The sequence below is a fragment of the Salvia miltiorrhiza genome, chromosome 8 (assembly GCF_028751815.1).
Source record: "Salvia miltiorrhiza cultivar Shanhuang (shh) chromosome 8, IMPLAD_Smil_shh, whole genome shotgun sequence".
Lineage (NCBI taxonomy): Eukaryota > Viridiplantae > Streptophyta > Magnoliopsida > Lamiales > Lamiaceae > Salvia > Salvia miltiorrhiza.
Genome location: NC_080394.1, coordinates 15911835 through 15931705, shown reverse-complemented (window position 1 = coordinate 15931705; position 19871 = coordinate 15911835). Strand labels below are relative to the sequence as shown.

The 19871-nt window shown below is 31.6% G+C and overlaps 2 protein-coding genes across 5 annotated transcripts; both read right to left on the bottom strand.

Annotated features, from left to right (window-relative positions):
* Positions 1–490: 490 nt before the first annotated feature.
* Positions 491–3630, bottom strand: LOC131001396 (uncharacterized). 4 transcript variants are annotated; one of them, XR_009093923.1, is made up of 4 exons: positions 2320–3630; positions 1714–1924; positions 1217–1343; positions 491–751 (listed from the first exon to the last, which is right to left on the bottom strand). XR_009093923.1 is itself a non-coding variant. In XM_057927779.1 (2 exons), the coding sequence occupies exon 1, from the start codon at positions 3449–3451 to the stop codon at positions 2321–2323; it is 1131 nt and encodes a 376-aa protein (XP_057783762.1). In that variant the 5' UTR covers positions 3452–3630; the 3' UTR covers positions 1023–1343; position 2320. The 4 variants fall into 4 exon arrangements, 1 of the variants encoding a protein (XP_057783762.1); XR_009093924.1 differs by lacking the exon at positions 1714–1924; XR_009093922.1 differs by lacking the exon at positions 491–751 and having other exon boundaries at positions 1023–1343.
* Positions 3631–17281: 13651 nt separating this feature from the next.
* Positions 17282–19342, bottom strand: LOC131001394 (agamous-like MADS-box protein AGL104). The gene is made up of 11 exons (XM_057927777.1): positions 19105–19342; positions 18962–19015; positions 18861–18879; positions 18701–18756; positions 18581–18608; positions 18450–18511; positions 18266–18365; positions 18111–18164; positions 17874–18019; positions 17611–17788; positions 17282–17511 (listed from the first exon to the last, which is right to left on the bottom strand). The coding sequence occupies exons 1-11, from the start codon at positions 19287–19289 to the stop codon at positions 17407–17409; spliced, it is 987 nt and encodes a 328-aa protein (XP_057783760.1). The 5' UTR covers positions 19290–19342; the 3' UTR covers positions 17282–17406.
* Positions 19343–19871: the final 529 nt, after the last annotated feature.

Below are 19871 nucleotides of genomic sequence, written 5' to 3'. Positions count from 1 at the left end.
TTATGATAAATTAATAAATTTAGTACAAACTAGACTATAATCAAAAGAACAATTAGAAGTGTGCGTGTGTTAATCAAGCGATAAGAGATTAATGACTAAGACCAAAAAAATTTGGGCTCGAGTCACCTGTGGCGCGACCCTTAAATTTCTTTATTTAATATGAAAATACAATCCACCATGGTATTAATGGAACTTGAATCAACAATCTCTTAAAAAATAAAGATTTAATCCAATGATCTGTTGAAGACAAACTTTATTGTCTTAGCCTTGCCACTTACGCTTAGGCCTCATTCACGAAGGTATTCAAGTTACTTGCCGAACGAACATGTTCACTAGTTATTTTTAGTCCGCTGCTATTCTGATTCTATAAAGTTGCAACTTTTGTGCTCAAAGGCTAATTCAAAGCCACGAAGAATCCTATTCGAGACATACTTCAAGCCTCACTAAGAAAACCTTAATTCACAACACATTCAAACATAACCCAAGAAACTTAAACAGAAACAAGATATATTCAAACACCAAACATGATCCACGAAACCTAATAACAGAAAGACATTCAATCATCGACTGAGGAAAACCAAGAAAAATCCGAAAATACCCAAAAAAACCTCAACAGAAATCTAGGTTAGAAAATTTGATTAATCCAATCCACAAGTCAATGCAGAACCCTGGGAAGAATCTATACTTGGCAAAAGATGTCAAGTCAAGATGCAAATTTCTGCTGTAGCAGAGCATCGTTCAATTGCGTGATCTGCAATACACGAAAAGTCTGCAATGAACTCGAGACTTCCTGGTCGAACAGCTGGGCTACAATTAATACAAGAGAGTACAACTAATCTTTGCTATTCCAATCTCTGAGGCTGGAACCTCAAACAATAGGTATACCAAGACGAACCATATTTGTAGACATACGGGGCAGTCATATAAGGTTGCTAATGTCATGCTCCCTCAGTCCCAAAATAGGCTTATATCTTTACACAAATTAAGAAAATGTATTTAGGAAAGTGAAATGGTCACACAAATTTCTCACTTTACCCTTGTTTACTCATCTAAAATAATATATTGTTGCTTTCAAAAATCATTAAGTAAGATTGTATCATGAAAAATGAAAATTTAATACACTTTGAAACAAAGAAAAGACTAAGTTTGGGATGAAGAGAAAAGGTTTTAGAAGACTATATTTTTGGGATGGAAACAAGAGCAGTTGTAATAACACCTGATTAGTTTTGGTTAGGCCAGCCAAGGAGCTAGGCAGTCCGAACCCTCTCTCTCTCATTTTCCCCCCAATCAGCCTGCCTACGCAGTAGGACCAGGTCTGCTACCTAGCACCTTCGCAACATTGCCTGAAAAAATAGTTATATCACCACACTATTGCCTGAAAAAATAGTTATATCACCACACTATTACGATTGAGAGCTGTGATTACTCTTAAAACACAATGCAACATAAATACAATCTCACAGGTTATCTATCATTGGCATTGTATAGCATCAACAACACAGTCTAGATGGATCTAGAACTTTCATATTCTCAATTTAACAATCCTTCACAAAATATATTAATACAGTTCTGCGCCTTATGGGCATGTCAAGCTAACAAAGAAGGCAAATAAACAGCCAAAATCGTACCCTTTTTTAATCAAAAGCTTATTCGGTTATTCCATTAAATCCATTTTGTGTAAATATAGTCAAGAAGTACAGAGGGAAATCTTGCCTCAAGATTTTATGCTGAGCACCATGGATGTATAATGTGCAACACTAGCAACTGCTTCTAACATATTTGGGCTGGACACTGCTGATGATAAATACTCCATACTACTACAGCACATTCCCATTGGCTATATGGAAACTTGTTACAGTAGGTAATGATATGCAAGCTTAAAAGTTGATAAGAGCAAGAGTAACAGATCTCTATCCAGTAATAACTGCAAAACAGATAGGCAAGCAAAATAAATGCAGTAGACTAGCAAACACTGCCTGTGACTGAAGTAAATCGCATTGGCACCTGAATACAACAATCACATGAAATTTGTGTTCCAGAAGAATTTCCAGATTATACATAATCCTCTACTTACATAACACAAAATCGTGTCAGCTGACAACAGTTCACAAAGCATTACAGCTTTTCCATAATTTTGAAGTAATCTTGTAATTAAGAAAACCACGACAGTACAGAAAAGAAAACTATGGGGTAACAACAGAGCAATCACCACCATCATAAAGAAAATACTAGTAATTTGAGCAAAAAGAATTCATTTATCGCAACCACAACTACACATATGAAATGCAGAAAGGCATTACATTTCCAAACTTTTGGTACCTCAAATCCTGGTACATGAAGTATCGAAGTCATCCGGAGCCACTCTTGCAATCCAAGTACTAAGAGTTTTCTTAACATCAGCATGATTCACATAGGCCAGCTCATACATACTACACAAATTTACAACAAGCGTCTCATTCAATGCCACAGTCGGAACCCTCTCCAATGCACTTTCCAACACCTTGATCGAGTCCGACAAATCCCTCAAATACATCAAACAGAGAGCTTTGTTGTTGATAGCCACAACGTCGGATGCATCCCTCTCCATACACTCTTCATACTCCCTCACAGCAGACACATAATCCTTCCCAACCAAATAAATCAATGCCTTATTCCTACCCACCAAATTCTTTAAACTCACATCCCCACTCTCACTCTTCTCCACCATTTTCTCGACCAATTTAAAGCTCCGTTTCGCCCCATCAAGATCACCGTATTGCATCTGCACGTACCCTAGTTTGGATACCATGAAAGGATCCTCGGTTTTACTAGTCTCCGCCTTCAACAAATACAGACACACCTTAAATTCCTTCAGACTCAAATGATGACTCACAATTGAATTGATCACAAACGTCTCACGCTTCTTCCAAAGATTCATCGAGATTTCAGTAATCGAATCGCGACTGCGCGACAATTTCGTGTCGCGAATGAAATGCAGAAGGATGTAAAGGCGATCAAGGGATAATTGGCGATCACCTAGGGTAAATGGCAAGTGCACGTGCAACCAACGGAGCGCGAAAGGGATCATGGATCCGGGCTTGTGGTTCGGGTACTGATCCGGATACGACTCGAACAGGTATTGCTTGGATCCGAGATCATCATCTAGGGTTTCGAGCTCTTGCTGCGCGTCAGCGTAGCGGCGGAGCTTGACCAAGGCGAGAACATTGAAGGTGAGGTATATTAGGTGTTCGTGCGGCCGCGAAAGAAGGGAGAGCGATCGCGAACGCGCCACCTTGTCTAGGATCGTCCGCCACGCGCCGCGGCAGGCGAGGTCCTGCAGAGTGGAGAGATCGTGACAGTGGGAGTTCAGAGACGCGTACGTACTCGAGAGCGGGTCGTCTACCGCGTCGATGGCGACGGAGGTGAGCGGAGGAGAGCTCGCCGGTTGTGGTGGTGATTCAGGCGCGTCCATGGCGGAGGAGAGCTATCGTGCGCCGTCGATGAAATGGTGCACCTATTTGTTGACTTATTTTGCTTGAGATGAGTTGCCGCGGCCCAAAATCATTGGGCTTCAAAATTGACTGACCTCACAGTCTAATAGTCTAATTACCCATTGGCCCATTTTTTTTGAAAATAAAGTACGAGTTGAATTTCTATTCATTATTAAAATTGAAACAATTAGTCTATTAAGGTCTTTTAACAATGTTGGCTCTTAACTCTAACTCATCAAATAATCTAAAATATTTTATTTGTGGTTACTTTTCTCGAATGATAATATTCATCTGATCGCATATATTTTGATATTTTTCAATATTCGTATTATAATTTCTTTTGTATCGAATAACAACAATTGACTGAAGGGAAACAGTTTTATTTCATCATCCTTGTGCTTTATGACTTTTATTTGCACTAAAACAAATCTAATCATAAGTGAAGAAATAATATTGATGAAGAAATCTTATCCATTATCTATAGAATTTAGTGTGGTGCTAATCCTTATTATAATTTGGCTTAAGCTACAACGTTTTTTCTTTTTCCCGATAAATCTTCTAACCATTCATTCATAAAATGACGCGTGTCAATGTAAAATCATGGCAACTTTCTATGACTACAGGTACAGAATCTGCAACATCGGATTTTCAGAACTACCTCATTAGTGCTAGAGATTTGTCAAAGTCTTGTTTGGCGCAAATTTTTTTAACAGAAACTAGTTTTCGAAATTAATTCATTCACTGCACAGCAGAAGAACTTTTTTATTTATATTTTCTGTGTTGCAATACATATTTTACTAGAATTAATCAACGCTATTTTACGTGTATCGAATGACACTATATATATGCTGATAGTTAGTATGTATATATTGATGAAGTGAATAAATGTTTACAAAAAAAAAAAAGATTGAACATACAGATTTCCTGTAAATTTCTTAAATTTTTAGAATCACTTTGGATAAATTATTTCCTAGATTACCATTTTTTTTATGTGAAATGTAGTCAAAAAAATAAATGTCATCGATCGTCGTAACATAAGCTATCGCCAAACATGACTTACTGGAAACTTATAAGCTAATAATAAATGTATATGAGTTAATATATATTTGAAATTATGTTATCACATTATTCCCACAAACTAGGTGTGCCTTTACGTGTACTTAGATAGAAAGATGCTCATATATAATCACTTTGAAATTGATTTTACAAAGTTTGGGAGGCCTATAAATATAGGGTGCGACACTTTGCCATACCTCCACTAATTTAAAATCAAGAAAAGTAAAGAAGATGGGTCGAAAAATTGACATGAAAAAAATTGAAGACATAACAAAATGTCAAGTGACATTTTCGAAGCGTCGCAGCAGCCTCATGAAGAAGGCTAATGAAATCGCGATTTGCTGCGATGTTGATGTCGCATTTGTTGCATTTTCGCCTTCTGGCCGAGTTAGCAAGTTCTGCAACAAAAGAAGGTTTTTTTGTTTTTGTTTTTTGGAGTCAATTTGAAGACGATTAAAGAATCTTGGTACATACATAAAAAAAAGAAAAATTAAGACTAATTGGAGTAATTTTTTTACCTTTTATTTTTCCCCCTCACAGAATCGAAGATTTGCTCCATCGTTATGTTAATCTACCAGCAGAAAGTAGACTGAGGTACTCAGAATTCTCTCTCTAATAAACTTTCAATTATATATGTTGTTTAACTACTTACTTTTAGTTGTCTTTTGTTAATGATTGTGATATCTTGCTGTGGTTGATGAGATGCAGTCAATTAGATGATGTTCAGGTATGTTTAATACTGTAAGGTGTGCTCTCTTTGGTTGTAAATTTATTATGAGAAAAAAAAGGATAAATAATATTTCACCCTTTAAATTCTTCATTTTTTTCTTTATTTTCTATTTGACCCTTACTTATTCCTCCCTTTACACTACAAATGAGGGATAATATTATCCCTCCAAAAATGGTGTGATAATAATCCCCTTTGTAATGAAAATGATGAATGAGTAAGGATCAAGTAGGAAATGAGAAAAAATAAAGGATGAAATTTTAGTTATCTCTCATTTTCTTATGATAAATTTACAATCAAAGATAACGCACCCTAATTAGTTTATATATAATAATTTATTTTGATTTTCTTCACTATCATATATCGATACATATTGAAATACGACAGCACTTATTTCTGTTCAATTATTTACATGAAGCGAAAATTGGAGAAGTTGAAGAATCTCAATCATATTAAAAGTGACACTAGCAAGTTGCAATATTTGGACAAACAGTAACATACTCTCTTTTCTCTCTCTCTCAATCTCATTTATACCTTACAGCCTGTTGATTTTATTTTTGATTTACGTGTTGAAACATGAATTGAAAGTAATAAGAAAGGCAAGCAGCCTTGCACCATATATATATATGATTGAGATTGAGATATATATATATATGTTACTGTTTTAATGTATGGTTGTTTATGTGAATTTAATTGTGTTAATTGGCAAAAATGCTCTATATATTCCTTATTTTGTATATGAAAAATGTCTTACTTTTTAAATTTAAGCATTTTATGTCATAATTATGTGAAGTACCTATTTTACTATTTGATGTTGATGAGTTTGCTTGGTTTTTTGTGAAAGTTTTACACATTTAATCGATTTGACAGCTATCAGTCATAAAAATCAACGATTTGACAGCTATCAGTCAACAGTACATATGATCGTTGAGTGGCTAGATCATGTGTTCGTCCGGGCGGACACATGATCTAGCACCCAAATCATGTGTCCGGCCGATAAAATCATGTGTCCGTCCAATGAAATTATGTGTCCGCCCGGGCGGACACATGATTTTATCACCCAGATCATGTGTCCGGTCGGTAAAATCATGTGTTCGCCCGCTGAAATTATGTGTCTGTCCGGGCGAACACATGATCTAGCCATCCACCGGTCATATGTACTCTTGACTGATAGTTGTCAAATCATTGATTTTTATGACTGATAGCTGTCAAATCGGTCAACAAATCAATCAAATGCGTAAAATTTCACAAAAAACCAAGCAAACCCATCAAATTAAAGGGCATTTAAAGAATATGGCATAAAATGCTTATGTTTATAAAAGAAGACATTTTTCACATATAATTTAAGGAATATGACATTTTAAATTTTCACTCAATTTAATTCCACATATATATCTATATCTAGTCTTAGATTTTGTCCCGTACGAGTTATAATATACTCCCTCCGTCCCATGAAGCAAGAACTAGTTCTTTTCAGTACAGAAATTAAAAAAATTGGTATTTTGTGTGTTAAGTGTGGTAGGTGAAAAAGTGAAAAGGTGAATAAAAGGTATTTTTTTTTGTCATTTTTAGAAACTGGTCTTGCTTCGTAGGACAGACCAAAAAGAAAACTTGGTCTTGCTTCATGGGACGGAGGGAGTAAATAGTTATAGCAAACACTACGCCATGATGATTAAAAAGAAATAAAAATGTATTTCTCATTGATTAATATGATAAAACACAACTTCTTGCTTTTTTTTTTTTTGTCTTTTGTAAAAATAAGGGTAATAATTATTCTTCATTTTTATGTGATGACTTAAATTGATTAGAGACAAAGCGTCTTACCTCTTTAGCAAATATGCCAAAGAGAATGACGATGATAAGACTAAATATAAATTGAACCTAAACAACAATCAAAGACGTTGGTTGAATAACCCAATATCCAAGATGGGCGTAAATTGTCTAACAATTTATTATTTCTGCATATGGCTTTTTAGTAGATCTATTAATTGTGTATTAGAGTTTTGTACATCAAAAAATTATACTATACTTTTCAACAAACTTTGTAGTTATACTTTCTTAATCTAATTCCTTAGCTGACAATAAAGTATTATACATTTGGTGCATATACATGGAATTTGATGGTGTCTGTTTGGGCTAATTGATTCAAGAATTGAGGTACGATTCATGATTTCTCATGCCATGTCTCTCTGTGATATTTTTAAATAGCTAGGAATGTCAATCCGGCTCATAAATACGTGGATTGGCCCTATTAATCCTTCAATTCAAAAGAATTAGAACTAAAAAATTTCAACTTGATAAAAGTTATACTTGACTAGCCCGACACCCGATAGGGTCAGTCCAAAACAAACCCGAAATTCTATAGGGTTGACCTAAAAATAATATGTTCGCTTGATTATATGAAAATTTTCTCGTTATTTGATTTTCAACTTCATTATTTTGTCTATGAAAATTAGTATATAATATTTTCAAAATTTGTGAAATGTATTTTGATTCAATATTAGAAAGTTATACTCAACATTTTACTTCTCTGTATTTTTAATTCAATACTTAACATAAAATATTTAGCTGTAAAAATTAAAAAAATGATACTTATTTAATAAAAATATTGCATTTTTATATCTCTAAGACTTGCATATTGTAAGTTGATGTTGAAATGTTACTTATTTATGCATGTATTTATTTATTATAAATAATTATCAAGAGAAATACTATATTAGTTAGTTTTTTAAAATAAAATTTTGAGCCTGACTAGTCTGATAGGCTAGCCCGAAAGTCGAACATTTAGGATTAGGGTTGGAAATTAATTTCTAACCCGAAAAATTTTCCAACCCAATTAGCCCGCACTCCGAATAACCCGTAACCAATAGGACTAACCCGAAATTTTATGCGTTGGCCGGATTGACATCCCTACTTTTATCCAAATTGTGTATTCTATATAATTCAATTAGTTTCTAATTGCTCCTTATATCAGAATCTTGAATTGCAAATTAAAAAGAGTGGCCTAGAACTGCAAATTTTAGAAGCAAATCTCAGGTAATCTTTTCGTATTTTTATGCTTAACTAATTTGATTAAACTTCTTAGTCCTATAAATTTTATAGCATGTTAATGAAACAGTTACTTTAATTTTTGTAGAGACTATGAATTGGATCCGGAACAAGAGCCTTCCTTACACCTATTATCTTGGTGTGAGAGAAACATTAACCATTCTCTAGAAAGAGTCTTAGCTAGAAAAGTTAGTTTCTCAATTCCATATATTTCTTTAACCCTAGCTAGTATACGTATCATTTCATATTTCTTATCGTCACCTAATTAGAACAATATTTCAATCACATTCTGACAAATACTAACGATGCATTAAGTATTTGTTTTGTAGAGCGCGTTGTTTGATCATCTGCAAACATCAAATGTGCAACCGAGTTTACAAGTATGATATGAGCATCGATCTTTATAGAAGAATATCTTCAATTTGTTAAAAATGCAATTATTTTTTTTTCAATAATTATATTACTGTATTTAGATGGATCCAACTGTGTTGCAAAACGAAGATGATGACATTCCATCTTCTTATAATTTCATCGAGAACGAGCTCAATTTACCCACAAGCCCATTCAGGTAAATTTCTAGCCAGTTAATTTTATAGATTAATCATATTTTGCATGTATTCCTAATTTTCAATATTTTTCAGAAAATGTCTTCTACTTTTAATTTTTTTATTTAAAACTCCAAAGATTAAACGTTATGATTATTATTATTATTATTATTATTATTACTATTATTATTATTATTATTATTATTATTATTATTATTATTATTATTATTAAATATGCCACTATACAACATCCATTGATTGAATATTTTTTCCACCTCACCCAATAAAATGACGTCGTTTCATTTAAGAATCTGGCGGTGACTAATTATTCCATCGGCGTATTTGTATAGCAAAATATTTTTTGAAAAGCGTTAAAAATTGGGGGGGTTTGAATATAAAACGAAAGTTTGGGATATTTCTTAGAAAACATTGAAAATTGAGAATTTTTTAATAAAAACGGAAGGACATATTTTAAAAATAATTGAAAGTTAGGGTCACAAAACACGATTGACCCTAATTTCATTTACCTATGATCATGTTGCCTTTTTATTATAAGTGCACATTATTATACATGCAACAAGTATAAATATGTCATGAACTTTTGTGTAAAAAGCTAAAAATCAAATAGACTCTTGTATATTAACTCAAAGGTTTCTCTCTATAGCGCCAAAGTTCGACTTCAAGACATACTCAATCAAGTAAATCCGTTACCAAATTTAGATCCAAAGAGATCCAACATATCGAACCTTCCTCATTCTGATTTCATGGTAGAATCTGGTCACGAAATTCCCTCCTCATTTCAAAATCTGCAACAGGTAGTTTATATATGAATATTACAAGTTGTACAATTATGCATTTGCAATTTTGACAAAAAAATCGACAATTTTGTTGCAGCAACCTGTTGTGGTAGATCATACCTTATTGAATTTTCCTCAACAAGATACGGTTAATGCTTGGAATACTTTCTCGCCGGTATGCATTCATTATAAAAACATTAAATATAATTAGGTTAATATCATATATAGATACATTCACTGAAAATTAATATTACACCTAATAAAATATGAAAATTATTTTTAGGCTACGTTTTCAAATGCATTCTACAATTCCATCCAGAGCTTAAGCAACATGCCGCCACCAAGGTACGTAATTTTTTTTTTTTATGTTGAATTAATTAAACTTCACATTTCACCAAGAGGGAAATTAATTATTTATTAGAACGAAGCAAGTTTTCCCTTTAAAATACAGATGTATTGTAGTACTCATGCATACATTTTTATGTACATTATATATGTGCAGTGATATATATGTATTTTCGAGTTGATGCATTTGTGCGACGTTGAATTTATATATGTATTTTTGTGTTCAGTATTATGTATTTTAGTGTTTAACATTATCCATTTTAAAAGGAATATGCAGTGCTACCGAAAGTAAAGAGATTTATATGATCTCTTCTCTATATATATAATTACGTGCTTTTTTAAGTATTAATTAATGTTTTTTTTTTTGTTAGGTCCACATCAACCACAATATTTACAAGTTATGGTAGCAACTTGAAAATACCTCAATTTGATACGATACAAATAAGCTCGCAATATGCAACTTGCAACTTCACCAACAAGGGAGAAGAGACCAGCCAAGTTAATATGTTGGATAATTCGAAACAAGAGGTAGATATATATACGAAAAACTTAATATATAAAACTAGGATAGCGGCTACCAATATCTAAAATACGAGTACAAGTTAAAGAAATTAAACATTCTAACATTGAGTATAAGACATTTTCCCCATAACTAATGAAGTTTAATAATGCACACTTTTTAATGTAGGTATACATACATTAATTGTTTGAAAATGTGTGGCAGTTATCGTTTTTTTTTTTTTTCCTTTCCAAAGAACATCCAATTTATAATTATTCTTTTTTCTGTGCATTAATTTTTCAAATTATTTATGATGATCGTAGGGGACATCTGGAGACAACACTGGTTGGACATCGAAGATTCAGAAAAGCAATTTATGGGAGTGGGAAGACCTACTTCTTGATGAGAATTTTAACTTTGGATTCTCAAAATAATTAAAACGCTTAAAATTATGAATGAGCCCACTAAGAGGAAAAGATTTATTAAAGACTGAGATGAAAAGAACATAAAAGGTTAAACCATTATTAGTATAATCCATACCTGTACTAATAGAAAAAGAGCCTTGTGCACAACATGTGGATTACCTATTTTACCCTTATTACATATTTTATTTCAAGTTGATTTTACATATTATATATTTATAAAAATATATTAATTCATTAGATATATATTACACTAAATTAATCTATGTGATATATATCTATAGCTATTGATGATAAGACTTATAAATGAATGTATCTATCCAATAAATTAATTATATTTAATAGAAGTAATGAACTAATATATAGATTTTCTAAAAAAAAGAAAAAAAAGTTGTTGTATGAGATAATATATATATATATATATATATATATATATATATATATATATATATAGGGGGCCGCTCCAATGAGACCCCCTAATTTTAGTGAGATCTAGGGCACGATCTGGTGCGTTTATTTTCTCAATCCTATGGCTGATATTGTATCTGGAGAGGGTGATTTTTTTTTTCGCAGGGTTCGAATCCTGGAGGGAGCATAATATTTTAAATTTTGTTATTCATCAGTATAGGGGGTCTCTGGAGGGTGATTTTTTTTTTGCAGGGTTCGAATCCTGGAGGGAGCATAATATTTTAAATTTTGTTATTCATCAGTATATACTGTCTTGTTCATCAATATATATGGCTTATTCATTACCAATTTTTTAAATTTTATTTTTCATCAGTACATACATCTTGTTCATTAGATATATGTCTTGTTCATTAGTATTATATGTCTTATTCATTGTACTCATGTTACACGAAAAATAGGGGGTCTCACTGGAGCGCGCCCCTATATATATATATATATATATTTCATCATTGTTTGTTACTATCTCATAAATTCTCACGTGATGTTGAATTGTAAGCTTTATAAATAGTTAAATTCAAGATCAATAAACTCAACTTTTCGGAGCATATATAAATCTCTCTCTATATTCCATGCTTCAATTTATGTTTAAACAAAAATATTGATTTTGATTTTAGTGACTTCTCTCCCACCTCAGAAACCATTGATATGAATAAATTCAATTCATCTTCATCGAATGCTCTTCGTCGTTGATGAGCCTTGAAAAGCTTCTTCCCTTCTAAATTTGGTTTTTGAGTAGGACAACCCTTAAATATCTTCAAAGTTGCAGAATAAGACAAAACTTAAGCGGATTTTTTTTTCTTAAAAAGAGCATGAATAATGACTCCTCATTTCCCCCTTAGTGACTCGATCGAGCCCTTGACGTATTGACTGGAGGGGACGCATCTTACCAACTGAGCTGCGCATCATTGTCAAAAACTTAAGCGAAACTTAATAGCAAGCATTTAATTTCTGGTCATACAACCAATAGAATTATAATAGTCCAATACAATATTATAAAGCTTAATTTCAACACTACAAATGTCCAACAACCGATAAAAACGGCAAATAAAAGTTTGGATTAAATGCATGTAATATCATGAAGTTAAGTCGAATTCCAATTTTAGCACGGACTTCAAAAGTTCTAATTTATATGGATAACTTTACTCCGTATTCAATTTTAGCACCGAATTATTTTTCGGCTGAAATTTCAGAACCACGTGGCAATGACGTGTCTTCCAAATGACACGTCATAATTTGTAACTTAAAAACGTCCAATTTAAATGTGTAACTTTACTCCGTGTTCAATTTTAGCAACGAATAGAGAAAGAGAGAGAGAGAGAAAAGAGAGAGACGAGCATGGTCGAAGAAGCATGCTTCGCCTACACCATAGTCGGAGATTATACCAAGATCTACAACCATAGTCTATAGATCTAAAGCATGGAAGAAGAAAATCGAAGTAGAATAAGAAGAGGCGGCGCGAAGGTGCGTTTTTCTGGGGAGGGAAGAAAATCAAATTAGAAGAAGAGGCGGCGCAATGGAGGAGGGTGGTTCTGGGGAGGGAAGAAAGTCGAAGAAGAAGAAAAGGCGCCGCAGTGGAGGAGGGTGGTTCTGGGAAGGGAAGAACCTGCAAAGACGAGAGAGAGAAAGATAGATGAGAGGGTGGTTATGGGAAGGGTACTTCAGCCGATAGCAGCGGTTAGCCGGATCGCCGCCATTGTCGCCGCCTTCCTTCTTTCTGACTTCGACCGACACCTGCAGCCGTCGTCCCTTTCTCGCCTCGACTGGAAGGCATCAATAACGTCACCGCTCCAGCTGGCTTTTCCCCTCTCTTTCCCTCCTGATCGACGGACAGCAGGAGTCACAGGCCGCCGCCGGAGGGATTTGATAGCCGTGGCAGCGGCGATGGCGGCGGAAGAGGGGCGACGGGAGGAGAAATGGGTGTTGGAAGAGGAGTGATCGACAGAGAGAGAGAGACGAGAGAGAAAGCTTGGGGAGCAAAACGCAACGTTTTACTCGCCGACCGAAAGCTTGTGCCGGCAAGCCACGTCAATGACATGTAGGATCGAAGCGTGTGCCGGCAAGCCACATCGAAAAATGGTGCTAAATTTGAACACGGGGTAAAATTATCCATATAAATTAGAACTTTTGAAGTCCATGCTAAATTTGGAATTTGACTTAAGTTTATGATATTACATGCATTTAACCCTAAAAGTTTATTACCTAATAAGCCACAAGAGAAATATGAAACTCTCGATTCGATCTAATAATCAACACGAATATATACTAAAAAGTATTTTGTGCACAAATATAAATTGTCTATTATATTCATATTATATATTTAATTTTCAAGTAATTGTGTAAATTATAGTATTATAATATATTTAGAAAAATATACTTTCCCCCACTACAAGAAAACACGCGTTTAGCGACCGAAATTAACGATCGGAATTTTCGGTCGTTAATTTTGCGGCCTTAACGACCGATTTTATTTTTTATTTTTTTTTTATTTTTTAACGACCGAAAATTCTGTCGCTAATTATTATTTTAATATTTTATTTTTCTTAACGACCGAATTTTCGGTCGTAAAAATTATTTTTTTATATTTTAATTATTTTTTTAATTTTAACGACCGAAAATTCGGTCGTTAATATATTTTTTTTATTTTTTTTTTAAAAAAATTATTTTTTTAAAAAAAAAATTAAAAAAAAAATTAAAATTTTTTAACGACCGAATTATTCGGTCGTTAATATTATTTTTTTATTTTTTTTCACTTTTTTTTTTTAATTTTTTTAATATTTTTTTAAATAAAAAAATATTTTTTTTAATTATTTTTTTTAAAGACCGAATTTTTCGGTCGTTAAAATTATTTTTATTTATTTTTTATTTTTTATTTATTTTAATTTATTTATTCATTTATTTTATTTATTTTATTTATTAACGACCGAATAATCGGTCGTTAATATTATTTTTTCAATTTTAAAAATTTTTAAATTTCGTTTTTATTTTTATTTATTTTTATTTTTATTTTTTGATTATATATATATATATATATTTATAAATATTTAATTATTTTTTTATTAATTTCTATTTAATTATTATTTTCAAATAATAGTGAATATTTTAAAAATGATTGTTATTTTCATAATATTAGTCTAAAAAAATAGATAATATTGATTATTAATAAAAATGTGATATTATTTGCAAATAATAATAAATTATTAGATTTATTAGATTTATTATAATAAATTATTAGACTTATTAGATTTTCTAAATTATTAGATTCATTATTTTCAAAATATTAATAATTTTATTATTTTAAAATAATAATATTATTTTTCAAATATTAATTTTATTAATATTGATTATTTGATTTAATATTAATTTTGTTGTATATTTAATTGTTATTTTTCATACTCATATTTTCTTTTTCTTTTTTTTAATTACGATAATATTAATTTTTTTATTATTTTAAATTCGATCGTATATTTTACCGTCAATGTTTCGCCGACACCACAAATCTTAGTTATTATCTCGACATATTATAAGGTTATGAATGATTAATGATATTTTATATTGAATTAGAGTTTAAATGAATTAATAGGTACTATATATATCAAGAATACGAGTGTTCTGTACTGGTGACTACTCGAAAGGAACTTCAAGGTTAAGCGTGCTTGACTTAGAGCACAAGTAAGATGGGTGACCTACTGGGAAGTTCGTCAAATGGTATGCAATTAAGGTCAAAATACATTAGAAATACACTAAAAATACTTGTGGGATACAAAGATATAAAAAATATATATTTTTTTTTCGAAAAAAAAAATTATTATTTTTTATTTATTTTTAACGACCGAAAATTCGGTCGTTAAAAATAAAATTTTGGTCGTTATTTAAAATAAAAATAAAAAAATAATAATTTTTGTTTTTTTTTTATTTTTTTTTTCCTTTTTAACGACCGAAATTTCGGTCGTTAAATTTAACGATCAAAAAAACGGTCGTTAAATCGGTCGTTAAAAATATTAACGACCGATTTTTGGGTTTTAACGACCGAAATTTCGGTCGTTAGAGCCGCATTTTCTTGTAGTGCCCGTTTCACAAAAAAATGAAGATTTTGTCGTTTTGGGCGTCTCACAATAATAGACAACATATTTTGAAATATGTTGTTTATGACCACATTTTTTTAAGCTCATAGACAACAGATTTGGTCATTGTTGTTGTCTATATAATAATTGACAACATATTTATTAAAATATGTTGTCTATGTGCTTAATTCTTGTAGTGACATGAACATTTCTATTTATGTATACTACCCCACAACAATCCTTCTACTTTTTATCTTTACTTTTCATAAAGTGTAACTCATTTTCCACTCACAATACACTTTTATCTAATATTTCTTAAAACCAGTGTCACTTACAAATGTTTATATTTTTGTAAGACGAATGGAGTATTAATTTACTAATATAAAAAGTGTTTTGTGCACGAATATAGATTGTCTATTTTAAGAGTATTGTGTAAATTATAGTATTATATATTTAGAAAAAAATATTAATTTCTTAGATATTAAAAACTTACTTTACTATTAAATATTTAGAAATAATAATTATATTTTATTATCCAAAATCTATTTTATATATATATATATATATATATCTGGAAATCTTTTTAGAATCTTGAAAAGATAAATATCCTATAAAATCTATTTACTTAACTAGATAAATGAAAATAACAATTACTCACAATTATCTAAATAAATAGGGCACATATCACATATTTACTAAAGTGTATATAAATGTTATTATACATTGAAATGCAAGTGCTTGAAAATATAATTAAGTTAATAACTTTGAGACATAAGAATTTTATCAAAAAGTTAACAATACATTAATAACTTAATAACTTTTTAATTTATTAATATATAATGTGTAAAGACAAATGAGAGAGAATATTTAAATAAATACATGTATTATCAATTCATTGTGGCTGATATTACTAGAGATCCTAATGATGATCAGGCTGAAGATGATTCAACAATAAATTTATATTTCAACAAGTTATAACCATAGCTATTCATAATTAGAATATTTTAATAAATAATGCTTTAATAATTAATATATAATAGTAACATGACTTATATAATACTCCCTCTTTTCCTGAAAATTGTGACCTTATTACTATATTGGAATGTCCCTGAAAATTGTGATCTTTCTTTATTTGGAAATAATTCCACAAACTTTTCCTCTCATTATTTACAAAAATGTGTGAGACCCAATATCCAATCAAACACAACTACCATATTTTTTCTTAAAATCTGTGCACTTCCATTGGATCACAATTTTTAGGGACGGATGGAGTATTTATAAAGAGGTACTCTAAAAAGTTATTATGTTTTATTTTATTAAAATTGATGATTTTTGAATTGACCCAAGTTGGGGACATAAGAAATTTATTAATTCATAGAGTTGATTAATTTATTGAGTATTATTTTACAAAGGATTTGCTTATTTTATAAAAAGGTTTAATTATTATAGTTGTTGAATTAAATAGATACTCCTTCCGTCCTTTAAAAATTGACCCAAAGGGAATGACACGAGTTTTAATAAAAATTGGTAAAAAAAGTTATTTGATGGTGGGGTCATGTACAAAAATAGTGTTTGAATGGTTGTAATTGTAAAGTTGATGGTGAGGCCATGTACAAAAATAGAAAGTAAGGAGATTGGAGCAAATTTTTTTGGGACATCCCCAAAAAAATTGAGGAAAACTTTTTAGTTTTTAGGGACGAAGATTTATATATTTTTTATTTTCTCAAATAAGAGTAATAATTATGCGTACAACGTACGCTCTTTTCTGGCAGTAATTCTAAAATATGTGGTATGGTAAAGGAAAAGCGGATTAGTTTATAAGTAAGAAGGATAGTGAGCCAAATTGGAGAATAGTATATATCTTATTAAAACAATACACAAACACTCTGAAATCCTTGGTTTAAGGAGGGAAAACATATGGTTTGGTGCAAATAACATTTGAAACAGTTAGTTTGATTATAAACTTGATTACAGATGAAGTTCACTTGAGGGTTGCTGGTGGCATTGTGATGGTAAGAACATCGTATGTTCGTCTAGTGCGGCTAGGGTTTCATTCGAACCTTCCAGAACGTCCTGCGATATGCAACATCAAAATCAAAATATAATTAATTACTCATTCTCCTCATAAAATAATTAACACTCAGTAGCAAAATTGAGAATATTTGTTGGAACCTTGAAATGAGTAGAGTTGTCTGGTTGCAGTAAAGATGTGTAGTGATTCTTTGAGGAATGAAACTGTTGAAAAGCATCATCGCTTAGAACATTGTTGGAACATCCTTCCACAGTTTGGGCATTCTCGTTTCCACTTGTCTGAGAAACGGACTCATACATCGTTGGTGATGATTGCTTCCTGAAATTAAAGAGCAAACAATTACTCATTTAGTATTTTATTTCTGAAATTACACATGACTTTGATTTTATATATATGAGCAGACCTTAGATTGGCAGAACACGCATCCGATCCAAAATTCACGTGCTCAATATTGCTGAGCTCGATTCCTTGATCATCCTCGTTCTCGAGCAAGGGTTTTGCTCCATGTGTTTGTGCTTCAGTTAAATATTGAACAACTGTATTTATTTCCTTTTGCAAACAAAAATGACACATTATAAGTGTTACTATTTTGTCGAATACGAGACAAACATAGTAAATGTAACAGATATATAAATCGAACCCTATACGTGTCTTGATAACTAGATTGCTGCCCCACTTTGTTGAAGAGGTTTCTCTGTGATAACATTAACAATACATATATATTAAAGGTTGAGATTAAGGATAGAATGGGAAAAATCCAAGAAATAACTAATATAATTAGTCTTGAATTATTGCCTTTCTTTGCATAACGCGGCGTAGGCCTTCCTTAAGTTGCACTTCGGATTTTTCGAAGTCTCCTAGAGTTGTAAACTTGTCTAAATCTGGTTCGAACACTCTGTCCATTAACAAACGAATAAATCTAAGCACCATAATATTTTATGTCTATTGATTTTTAGTATCATTGTTGGTCCCTGTGTACCTAAGTTCATCTTGAGCTTTCTCGAGTTGTCTTTGCAAATCTAGAATCTCTTTCTGTATTTCCTGAAAACCAAAATGGTGAAATTATTTGTGTATACATGATGATTAAACGGTTTTTTTTTTGTTTTTTACCTCAGTATCAGAGCCAGGAGTTGCGGCACTGAAAAAAAAATTAAAAAGAAAATCAGCATATTCCTCTTTGGAAGATGAAGAAATATGAAAATTCCCGGAAACAAAAAAAAGAGATAGAACCTTTGCATAGCAAGATCCTTTTCAGTTTTTATTTTCGTTAATGTGTTTACTATTTGCTGCATCAATGGAAAAAAAAACACAGTTAATTTGCAAATAGCATATAAAACAATTGTGGAAAAACCAATTCACTATTTAATTTGTATGTATCTGGCTAAAATACCTCTCTATTTGCAATAATCCTGCAATTTACAACAACAACAAAACTTGTTATGTTGCAATAAATAAGAATTAATGAAAGCAAATATAGTCTAACATGCTTACCCTCCTCTGTCACGATCGGAGAGATTAATGTAACGATATATGACATCCTCAACTCTATAATCATGAATGCAGCAATGAGGAATCAATAATTAAATGAAATAATATAATTTTAGGATATTAGAGATGAATTTAATTATATATACCTTTTCCTACCGGAAAAATGGCTGAGTCTACCGGAAGGGGAGAGCATAATCAAAGTGAGATCAATGTCACATAGAACTGCAATTTCATAGGCCTTTTTAATGAGGCCATATCGACGTTTGGAGAAGGTGACTTGGAGATTGGTGGTGTTCTCGATTTTCTTGATCGGGAGTTTGCTCCGTCCCATATTGTTTGTATAGGAAGATCGAGGGTGGCAAAGGGGACAATAAGCTTCCAAAATTGTGAATATATAATTTAGGGAAATGATAGGTTGCTACGAACAAGAGGTGATTAATGGTGAAGTTTGTTGGTCAACGCATCTCTTAACCGCAGCTTAAAGAGTGGAGAGGTTGCTACAATACTGCTTTCATTAATTCTACGACATTCACTCTAAGGTTACCACTTATCATATAATCATATTAGATTTTATTATTTCTTAAATTATCAATAATGAGCCCCTTAGGTAGGGATCACCACTTAAGAGCCATTTTTTCACAATACAGATTCTCTGAGTACGTTTCTTTGAACTCTCTAGTTTTATTTTCTATTCTATCTTTATTTTAAATAATTTTGTAAACTAAATTAAACATTGAACTTAATAATATAAAATTCATTAAAATTATTGAAGTTTACATTAATTAAAAAATAAAATTATTATAATGATAAAAGAATTACCGCCACCATCTTTTGGCGAAACTCCAACTCGGTCGGAGTCATTGTCGACGTATCCTTGCCCATGAGAATGGAGTTAGTATGGTCTTGTTGCATT

Excerpts from the sequence above, each read along its gene's own strand:
- LOC131001394 (XM_057927777.1), bottom strand. The coding sequence starts at position 19,289 with ATGGGACGGAGCAAACTCCCGATCAAGAAAATCGAGAACACCACCAAT. Across the intron at positions 18,609-18,700 it reads AAGGATCTTGCTATGCAAAG|TGCCGCAACTCCTGGCTCTG; the intron begins GTTCTATCTCTT and ends TTTTTTTTTCAG. Across the intron at positions 18,020-18,110 it reads GTTATCAAGACACGTATAGG|GAAATAAATACAGTTGTTCA; the intron begins GTTCGATTTATA and ends TGTTTGCAAAAG.
- LOC131001396 (XM_057927779.1), bottom strand. The coding sequence starts at position 3,451 with ATGGACGCGCCTGAATCACCACCACAACCGGCGAGCTCTCCTCCGCTC.